Source organism: Myotis davidii, unplaced genomic scaffold (assembly GCF_000327345.1).
Source record: "Myotis davidii unplaced genomic scaffold, ASM32734v1 scaffold767, whole genome shotgun sequence".
Lineage (NCBI taxonomy): Eukaryota > Metazoa > Chordata > Mammalia > Chiroptera > Vespertilionidae > Myotis > Myotis davidii.
In genome coordinates this window covers 162,357-173,798 of record NW_006297810.1, presented here as the reverse complement: position 1 = coordinate 173,798, position 11,442 = coordinate 162,357, and the positions used below count along the sequence as shown (strand labels likewise).

The 11,442-nt window shown below is 36.4% G+C and overlaps 1 protein-coding gene across 6 annotated transcripts in view; it reads right to left on the bottom strand.

The window, feature by feature from the left end:
- The window catches only part of ZMYM2 (zinc finger, MYM-type 2), a 171,151-nt gene that overhangs the window by 54,779 nt on the left and 104,930 nt on the right, over nucleotides 1-11,442 (bottom strand). For 5 of the 6 annotated variants that reach the window (XR_001515521.1, XM_006773443.2, XM_006773445.2 and 2 more), the window contains 2 exons: nucleotides 8,824-8,974; nucleotides 5,780-5,952 (listed from right to left, as the gene is read on the bottom strand). The exons of the other annotated variant lie outside the window; for it this stretch is intronic. Coding sequence is in view for 4 of the 5 variants with exons in the window: in XM_006773443.2 (XP_006773506.1) it covers nucleotides 5,780-5,952; nucleotides 8,824-8,974 (324 nt within the window). In the remaining variant the exon portion in view is untranslated. The remainder of the gene's footprint in view (nucleotides 1-5,779; nucleotides 5,953-8,823; nucleotides 8,975-11,442) is intronic. 6 annotated transcript variants of the gene reach the window in all.

The following is an 11,442-nucleotide window of genomic DNA, read 5'->3' as shown; positions in this document are numbered from 1 at the left end:
ACCCCCCCAGTCCGCAGGCCGACGCTCCATCCACTGAGCCAAACCGGTTTCGGCAAAAAAGAAGGAACTTTTACCATATGCAACAGCATGGATGGACCTGGAGAGCATTATGCTTAAGCAAAATAAGCCAGTCAGAGAAAGATAAATATCACATGATCTCACTCATATGTGGAATATGATGAACAACATAGAGTGATGAACAAAAATAAATCCAGAAACAGAGAAGCACCAAATGGACTGTCAAACTTCAGAGGGAAAGCAAGGAAGGTGGGAGGATGTAAAAGATCAACCAAAGGACTTCTATGCATACATATTAGCATAACCAATGGACACGGACACTGGGGCGGTGGAGGCTTGTGCTGGGCGGGTGAGAGGGGCGGGTAGTGGCCGGGGAGAGGTCAATGGGGAAAAAAGGAGACATACGTAATACTTTCAACAATAAAAAAAAAAATTAATAAAGACAAGTATAGATAGATTAGTGTTGTTTACACTTCAAAAAAAATCAATGGAAAAATATCCTCAGGTGAGGATTAAAAATAAATAAATTAAATTTAAATTTAAAAATAATAAAAAAAATAAAGACAATGGAAAGACAAATGAGTTAATGTGAATAACCAGAGAATCAAAATACTAATGTAAAATGTTGCAGGAAGGTTCTCAATGTAACACCTAAAAGCCAAATCAATTTGTATAAAACACTCCAAGTATTTCATCGACTCTTAGTGATATCCTTCACATAGTTCTCCTTTGTAAGATTACAAAAGGTTTCATTTTTTTTCAGGGGATAATTGATACTGCTAATAACCTGGTTATTATTAACAGGAAAGGAGTAAAGGGGAGAATCATGCCCTTAATACAGCTTTGCCAAGAAACTGTAGTTAACACTCTCCAGGTGTTAACTGGGGAAGGGACTGGACAATAGCCACATTCCCAATAAGGTCTGGGTGATGTGGCAGAATGCTTATCTGTCAGTTACACCTGGGATGAAGACTGTGCCCAGAATAGGTGTAGCCACTGGAAGGGTAAGAAAATTTGTTATTTAAACTCCTTAACAAAGAGAGTTCACTCTCTTGCCCTCTTAACACTCTTGGCTCCCTTGCTGCTCAAGCCTGACTCCTGGCTTGTGGGGCTCACACTCACCCATGTGGATCATGACCATGTGGGACCCACACAAAGGACTAATGGACTTAATCTAGTCTGATGCTCTGCGGGACTCAACTTCACAAAGGAATGGAAACTGGACACTGGCTTTGCTTCTAGCTCTACTAATGCCCCAGGTGCAGCTTTTTCAGGAATGGGTTAAAGGACATGGGACTTTACCGAGGAATGTAACTCCATGAAAATAAAGCCTTTACCACATCTCATCCTCCTGTGGGAGCCTCCAGAAGTATTCATTCAAGCAGCACCCCAAGAACACTACTCCTCTAGCGATGGAGAAATTAGATTCTCTGGCAACATTAATGTATGATAATATTGCCATTTACACAATAACTTAGAATATCAGAGGCCCAAGAACATTCCACCCAAAGAATCTCAGCAATTAAATCACTTCATTCTTTTGTTAATTATAGACAGTTGGATTTTATAATAACAATACTTGAAGCCCCTTTCTTCCAGAAGGTTCAAAACAAATTTAGGTGATTCTATCCAAAGAAAATAAAAGGAGCAAGATTAATGACAATTTGCAAAGGGAAATAAAATTGGTATATATTTTCTCAGGATAAAAGAATAACAACAGAACTCAATACTAATTCCAATTTTAATGCCATAATAAAAAATTCAAAGGTGGTGAACCTCTTTTTGTTCATTTTGTTTTTTTACATTCATTCATGCACACTCCAGGTATTGTGTTTGGAACTGAACTAAAACTAGGATGGCTAATTTGAAAACATCACTAATGACCATTCCTTACCAACACCAACACCACTATCTCCCAATCACAAGAGAAATACATTTCTATAGCACAAAAACTAAAGTGTGACTTAGCTCTTTTGTTTAAAAAATACTTTTTAGCCCTAGCCGGTTTGGCTCAGTGTACAGAGGGTCAGCCTGAGGACTCAACGGTCCAGGGTTCAATTCCAGCCAAGGGCACATGCCCAGGTTGTGAGCTCGGTTCCCAGTAGGGGGCGTGCAGGAGGCAGCCAATCCATGATTCCCTCTCATCATTGATGTTTCTATCTCTCTCTTCCTCTCCCTCTCTGAAATCAATATAAAAATATATTTCTTAAAAATACTTTTTAAAAGTATTTTCTTTAGTTAGTGGTTTTCCTATCACTGTGGAAAACCAGGGACTATAAGACATTTGGGGGTTGGGGGTTTGACAGTCACAGATTCAAACAATCTAAATAATAGGCAGGTACTAACTCTTAATTATAAAACCTTAATCCAACCTCTCAGCTACTACAGGAATCTCTTCACTAACAAAAGTTCATTCAACCTATACTATAATGATGTAATATTTTACATTTACTGGACAGTTTCAACTGCCTGGTTTTTCGTTGATATATATACATCCACTGTTCCCCCTTATAAAAATCAAACCCAGTTTTACAGGGTGCAGGGGAAGTAAACCATGAACATAAATAAAATAGAGGGTTTTATAGTCATTTTTAAAAAATTCTTTATGACTCCCCAATATATCTTCTGAATACAATAGGGTAATTCATTTTTTAAAATGAAGTGATAAAAGAGTAGGTGACTGGTTAATGCAAAGCATTAAGAATTATTCAGTTACTCAAAAAGCACAATATTAAAGCAAGAATATTAGTCCCCTTCTAAAAGTAACTTCAAAAACAAAGAATAATTGTGCTGGTGGGGGAGGGAGATCAGTATTTTTAGCAGTTCAGACGAAAAAGAAAAAAAATGCTTTTGCACTGGTAAAACATTACAGGACCTCCACATTTAAAAATTTAGTATTGCCATCACTTAATACTAGTTTGTGAAACAAAGCAAAATCTGTGTTAAAAAAAACACAAACTTTAATTTGAAGTAAAAGTTTAAGAAAAGCTTATTAGTTCTGTTAAGGAATACTGTGTAGTATTCTTCAAAACAGTTACTTTGAGAAAAAGTAAAATCTCCGTCCTTCTAAAAAATAAACACAGTTTTATTTATTTTGATCTATCTTCACTACATATCAACCTCCTAGGTATTATTTAATAACAATACCAAATCCTTTTTCTCCAAAAACTTTAAACTTAAGAGAACAAAAGAACTATGCTCCCATCTGGTTTCATAATATGCCTGGGAACAGTTACTTTGAGGAAAAGTTAAATCTACTTCCTTCTAAAAAATAATCTGGGAGAAGACATACAATTTTATGCTCAGCATATTTTGGTTACATGATTTCAACAGATTTTCTATTCCAATCTAGAAGAGACAGTATACAATAAACCACTATTTTAACCCAAAATCAAACCATTATATAGACTAGATCATTCAAAATGTCTTGTTGGGGTGGGGAGGGGGTACAAAGAAACATAGCAGAAATTTTAGAAGCATCCTATATAATAAAGAACTAATATGCAAATTATCATCACACCCTCATAGCTCAGACACTCAAAACTGGGGAGAGAGGAATGGGGACCAACCAGGCACAAATGAGCTCGCAAGAGAGAAATGGAAACCAGCCAGGCTGCGGCCCAGGAGAGGGACAAGCCGCCCACCCCGTGGTACCAGGCGCCAGCGCCAGTGCCAGCGCCTGCACCAGCAGCCTGGGAGAGGGACAAGCCGCCGCACCGCCATCCTGGGTGCCTACAGCTGTGTCCCAGGCCAAGCCGCCTGCCCACGGTCCCCAGCAGCTGCGAGCTGCTCGGGCGAAGCTGGCCCGGGTCCTGGGTGCCTGCAGCCAGCCAGAGGGAGGGAAGCCCAGGTCCAGGGTGCCTGAGACTGGCTGGAGGGAGGAATCCTGGGTCCCAGGTGTGAGGCGAGGCAGAGGCAGTTAGGGGCGATCAGGCCGGTAGAGGAGCAGTTAGGGGCAATCAGGCAGGCAGGCAATTAGGAGCCAGCGGTCGCAGACTGCGAGAGGCAGTCGGACATCCCCCAAAGGGTCCCAGATTGGAGAGAGTGCAGGCCCGGCTGAGGGACCCCATATCCCTGTGCATGAATTTTGTGCACCAGGCCTCTAGTATTGAATATTTAAAATAAAATAATAAAAATGTAGGGTTATCTATATTCTAGATATCTCTCAAATTGAAGCACAAAGATAACAGAAAATGAAAATTCAATGTGTGTTCCTCTATTTAGGCAGCAAATACTCATGACTAAAGGTGAGATGGCAACTTGATTGGCTAGTTACAGTTTTCTAAGATTCCTGATGAGGCACCATTTGGGGGGGAGGGAATCATTTTTCTAATAAAAACTTGGATTGACTAATAAGGGTCACACTATTAAATAAACTAAAACCTAAATTTTTGAGTTCTTATATTAAAAAGGTGGAAGAAGAAAGGTCAAAAATCCTAATTTGGTTGGGACTCAACCACATTTTCAAGATGACAGAGAATAGAAGGGAGTAGTGAATAGAAGGGACTCAGGAAAGGTGAAGGAAAACAGTCTGATTCAAGTAGAAAGCACTAAGAAGAAAGTTATTCTTTGACTGTCCTACTGGCTACTCTGGAGAAGCCAATAATGAAACAGGAGGGGCAACTCCATTTTCATTTCTAAGGTTGTATTCCTATTGGTTTTATAGAAAAATAATCATTGTTACTTGCTTTACAAATTGCTGCCATATGACAAAACACTCAATTTAGCACAATATGTAATAATGCTACTGTGCATATTACCCAGATATGTGTTGGATTTATCAGGAACAATAAAAATGTATTTAATGTATAGAATACTGACATTAAACATAAACAGATAACCCATCTGGTGTGGCTCAGTGGTTGAGCGTCCACCTAAGAATCAGGAGGTCACGGTTTGATTCCAGGTCAAGGGATATGCCCAGGTTTCAGCCCTGATCCCTAGTAGGGGGCATGCAGGAGGCAGCCAATCAGTGATTCTCATCATTGATGTTTCTCTCTCTCCCTTCTTTCCTCTCTGAAATCAATAAAAATACATTTTTTAAAAATAGATAATTATCCGTGGTAATTTCAGTAACATATTCTTATATATTCTGAAATGCACCACATAACTGAAATTTAATCATTAAACACTGCATAAAATAAAAATATTAGGTACACTTATCCTTTAAAATAGCAAAATGTAACAAATGGCAACATCTAGAACAGTGTGGTCTTTTGCCAAACATTTATTTGCTTCCAAAAAAAGAAAAGAAATCAATAGATTTCTCTATTTTAATTATAATACAAAAGAAAACAAGAAAAATTCATAGTATCCTTTCAATTTGAAATTCCCCAAAGACCCACAACTAAAAAGCAAAAGAGAACAATCTGTTGTAAAACACACTGTAAGTATTCAAAACAATTACCTGCTAATGTTCAACACTGATTATTAAGTAGTCACCAAAAATATTTCTATTTAGTAAAATAAAGACAACAAATTTTAGAGTAATCCATTTTGTTGAGCTTCACTACTAAAAATACAGGTATATCCTAGTTTTAAATAATGCCAAAGTTATAAAACAAGTAAAAATGCTACTTTGGTATTAAGAACAAACTACAAATGACAAAAATTTTAACGAATTGTATAATCTGGGCTAAGCTCAATATGTGTACATTTTTAAAAAATAAGTAAGTTACCATATTTATCATGGTAATAACTACAGTGTTTTCTTAAAGAATGGTTAAAGTCATGATTACCATAAAAATTTTTAATTACTTGCCTTGTAGTACCAATCCTGAAATTTTTTACAGCAGTCCTCACTACAAAAATCTCTTATGACACCATCCAATTCTTTAGTTGCTCCCTTCTTACACAGTTGAGAGCAATAGTTGCAAGTAACACATCTCAATCCTAAACGTCTTGCAAAATCCTGTTTGTACAACAGTTTGCAGCCTGAAAAATAAAAGTTTTAATATTAAAAAAAAAAACTACTTTTGAAAGTGAGAACGAGCTTATGGTATATAGGTCATTAAAAGCTACTTTTGAGAGCGAGAAAGAGCTTATGGAAAATATGTTATTAGCTTTTAAATTTTTCTATAAATTCACATATAAAGTCCTTTTTCTCTCCTGGTCAAAATTATGAAGTATCCTATGATTAACACCAACCTGTAAAAATTCAAACAAGACATGGAATATTATGTTGGATACCATGTGGGTTCAAATTATTAATATTCTAAGACATTCAAATCTAGAAATGTCTCAGAACTGATTTGTAAGCTCTATTAAGTAACATAAACTCCCCACAAATTGGCATTTTAGTAAATGAAATAGAGTAGACTACTGCGAGTAAAAGATGAGAATTATGACTAACATTTTCACTCAAAAGCAAACTTAAGGATATAATTCAGGTAAGTGGGCACTTTAGTGGAATTTTCTAGGCTTTTTGTCTGCCACCCTACAAAGACCGTCAGGGATGTAAAACTGATTTATTGACTTGTAAAGAGAAAACATTTTTTTAATCCATTCCTTCAGTAAAATATTTTACCTACTATGTAAATGCATTACTTTATTTTTTACATAGCAATCTTATTTATATCTGAGGATTAAATAATCTTCTGTACTTGGCTCATGCTGTGCCACATAAGAATGACCTTCCACTCCTTATCTACTGAAATCCTCCACAAACTCTGTCCTCATCAACCTAGCTTTAAATCTTTCCAAACTGCAAACTTAAATTGCAAATGTTTTATATATAATATTTTTGGCAATTAATTATTCTTATATAATTTATTTAGCAATTAATCTATAACTTCTGTTACTCTGAACTGTATTTACAATTATTTTTAATATTTCACCTTATTAGCTTCATTTTTCTAACAAGATTTTGATAGTAATACCAGATGGTATGTTTCATTATTTCTGGCAGATTCCAATAGAAAATTAGATGCAGTTAAAAGCAAAAAAAAAAAATACATTAAACAGGAAAAAGACACAAATCCTTTTTTAAAGCTTTTATTGCCCATCTACAGTGATTAAGTCCCTCTGATTACATCCCTCTGATTGAAAATTATGTTCTTAAACACCAATTATCTACTTGCTGCTACTTATCTGTTCATTTTAGTAAAATCCAGATAATCCCAAGGGCACAAGATCACCGGTATATATGTTAGCCATTAATTCCAATACATTCAGATTTAGGAATCACTAAGAATGTCACTGCACAAAAATTCAGGTGTAAAAGGGGTTATATTAGTTCCGAATCAATCTTTTCAAGGAAACAGTGTCATTTTTCACCATAGCTGTGATCTTAACAATAAACATAGTACCCTTTCATTCCAGATGAACTGTGCCAAATAAACCTTAAAATTGGAATACTTCGTTTTATAAGCAGTACTCTCTTACATATACAAACTTCTATGTAAAATGTATAATACTGAAAAAACTGGCAATCTTTTGGTACTGCTGTCATCCCTACTGCTGGAATTTAGGATTTTCAAACTGTGTGTTTCTTTTAAACAATACAGAAGTCTTTTATGTTTTTACACTTATCATGCCATGGCTTCATAGTGGGTTTCAGCAGCTCAGGCTTCTTTCCATTGGTTCTCACTAAATGTGCTTCTCTAGGTGAAGCAGGGTGACGCTTCTATTGAACCTTTCTCTTTGGTTTCCTTCTTTTTCTGATCATTTCCCTTCACACATATCAGGAAGCTATCTCAGCTCCTAAGAGTCTTTAATATACTCAATACATACATTCTCTTGGCAAGAATCTTACAACAATGCCCATCATATGCTGGGTGACATAGGCTCTTGTAGTTTTGCCATGGTAACATATGTGGGGCATTCCTTTTTGAACAATGACCATCCCCTTGATGTCTACAATATCACCTTTCTTATAGATTCGCATTTATGTGGACAAAGGAATAGCTCCATGTTTTCTCAAAGGCCTAAAGAACATATAGCAAGTGCTTCTCCACTTTCCCTTTGTGTTAATCATTTTTGCAAATTACAGGGAGATGGTGGTTCTGGCCAAAAAGAAGCTCCAATCTTTTCCTTGGCCCTAACTAGCAATAGAAATCCTTAGAAAAAGTGGACCCAGGAAAAGAAAAAAAATAACTAACTGGAAAATAATAGGTGAGGATAGCAGATAGGAAAGCTGGGAGTTCAGTGTTTGGGACCAAAGAAAGAATAGAAAGTGAAAGCCAACTTCAAGCAAGAATGTGACATTTGGGGAAAAGTAAAAAGCACAAGAGCCCAAAACCCATAGTGACGATCATGGTTCCTATCTCTGGAGAATTGGAGTAAGGACTGAAGTCCATTGCTATAATCTGCTGCTGGACCCCAGGGCAGAAGTGTGAGAGGAAAGAGAATTTCAAAATGCATTATTAACAAAAGTCAGTGTTTCTCTGGCATCCCAAATTGAAAACCTGAGTATTTCTCCATTTTAGGAATGCCACAGGTAGTTTTCTTTCTGGTATATTGAAAACTTCTGTAGGCTAGGCAGAATGCTAGACAGAAAAATGGATCCAATAAAAAAGAATTCTTGTCCACTTGGAAAAGTCATTTTTCGGGTCACAATTTGTATGTTTAAAAATGACATGGTATGATAATGATTTGATTTTATTATAGAAACTTCCCAGAAATGGTAAGCATGTTACCAAATTTTTTACAAAACAAGTCAACAGAAAAGCAAACTCAATTTGTTATGTTCAGCTACACTAAAATTGTACAGCTCTTCTGGACATGTACACTTAATAGTTTGAAAATAATTTGGCAAAAGAATATTAAATATGAATACGTTATGAACAACACTGTATATACACTTGCCTTCACTACAGAAGGGTCTCTTAACGCCAGAGAAATTTACTGTTTCATGAAGAGTCTTCTCCTCTTGACAGTACTCGCAATATGTAACTATGCAATGCAGCTTCTTATAGTCGTCTGAGCAGGTTCTGCTGCAGAATTGATGCACTTTATTCTAAATGCATAATGGGAACCTTGGTAAGCAGAGGACAACCATCTCGAGAACAAGTTTAAGAAATAAACAAGCCATGCTTACAGAAACTAAGTTAAATCATTTACCACATAATGTTATCTTCCTTGGGGATACATTTCTAATAAACCACAGACATCTAGTTTAACTAATTCACAGCTATATTTAGATGAAACTCCACAAAATTCAATATCATTAACTAACCAAAACTTATAGAAAAATAGTACAAGCATCACCAAAGCAATACAGCAATCTAGTGTTGCTAACAGGAGATACGTGAAGAAAACATGGACGATATAACAAAAAGATGAAAATTATGACATTAACATTTTCACTCAAAAATAATTTTGTTAAGTATAGTCAAGTAGGCTCAATCCCATTCTTATCACAGCTTAAGAGTAACAGACCTATTGTGGATAAGATATTCAATATGGAGCCATTACCCATTGTGCTGCTAAGCTCAAGACTGAGTGGAGTGGGCTCGCTTGAATAGAGCAAGGTTAGTAATTATTTAGTTATTTCTCCTGGCCTCAAATCCATAAGAGCCAGTGATTTTTCAAGTATGCAGTCGTCAGGAACAAGTTAAAATCTCCAGGGCAGCAGCGTTTCCCAGGATGTAGACTAGGTCTAAATTATCTCACACTAGCAAAGATACCTGAAAACCCAGATAAGGAAAATGAAAGAGCCTAGGAAGTAACTAAAATAGTAAGGCAATCATCAGTGGGAAGGTGCCCCATCATGGACATGCAACTATAAAGAAAAAGCAAAAAAGAAACTGCAACTGCAAGAAGCAAGAGGCCCTCTGAGTTCTTATCACCTGAGAGTCAGGCACAATTCCCATTCAATTTAATGGTGTTTCCAAATTCCTTCCAATATTTGCCCGCCAAATAAATAAAAGCAACACAGCACAAGACTGCAAAGGCAGGGTGGTACTGACATGGCGAGGGTGAGAAGAACCTCATTTTCATCTAGTATTATCAGGACAATTTATCTCCTGTATGATACTATTTTTATGTGCTTGCTCATGAGCTCATTTCCTCATTCCCCATCAATCCTTTGTCCTAATTATTGGACATTCAACATTCTTCCTGCTAAGATCTAAAAAGGGTTTTAGTCACTAAAAATCATCACTAAGTGCCTCAACAGTCTCAAAGAATGATTGGTTTAAATGTTCTTAAGATTACACCAATCAAATTAACAAACTAGAAAATTTTCTAGGGACTAAAGTGCTTAAATAATGAAATTTCATATATTCAAAGTACTTTAAAAATTGTATAGTTTCGCCGAGACCGGTTTGGCTCAGTGGATAGAGCATCGGCTTGCGGACTGAGGGGTCCCGGGTTCGATTCCGGTCAGGGGCATGTGCCTGGGTTGCGGGCACATCCCCAGTGGGAGATGTGCAGGAGGCAGCTGATCGATGTTCCTCTCTCATCGATGTTTCTAACTCTCTGTCTCTCTCTCTTCCTCTCTGTAAAAAATCAATAAAATATATATAAAAAAAAAAATTGTATAGTTTCTGGGAATCTCCTTTCACCTAAGACTTGCCAACGGCCACTAATAAGTTTTGGCTCAGGGGCTATTGTTAGTACTGCACCTTTTATCATTTTATATACTACGTGCTCTCAAAAAAAAAAGGTGAAAGAAAGAAGGGCCAAAGATAAGTAGTGCTCAAAAAGCAATTTTCAACCAGGGCCACCTTGTCCATCCATCCATCCACTATTACTGCCCCTTAATGAAAGAAAAATTAGTGATCAAAGTTTTTGCTAATGGCAAAGTAAAGTAATAAATTGGTGAAGGTAAGAATGATGAAAAGGGAAAATAGATTTATATTAGGAGTCTTTTATTAAAACAAAATTATAAAATGTTAAATGACAATATGGTAAATGATTAGCAAATTTTATTTTACAGGTAGTGGGTAATACAAGAATTAGAGTTCACAGAAAATATTTATTAGGATGGATGGGGAGTAGAGGAGAAGAGATAAGGGAGAGATGGGGAAAATACTGCATAGATGACACCCTATACACTATTATGAACATAATATAGAGTGAATATGACTTCAAAAATTTTGTTTTACATTGAAAAAAACAAAACAGGTCTTTTGTTAGTGCCGCTCCCACATAAGTATATGATTCAAAAATGATGATGCATCATATTTAATGACAGCATCTTTTCTTTCTTAATGATATACAAAATCTGAAAAACTGATCCTTATCTACTAGGAAACAAATTCTCAGATGGAAATGCCATAATTATGCTGCAGCAATCCTGAAAAAGAACAAAGTAGGTGGGATCTCAATACCAGACATCAAGATGTATTACAAAGCCACTGTTCTCAAAACTGCCTGGTACTGGCACAAGAATAGGCATATAGATCAATGGAATAGAATAGAGAGCCCAGAAATTGGCCCGAACCAATATGCTCAATTAATATTTGACAAAGGAGGCAAGAA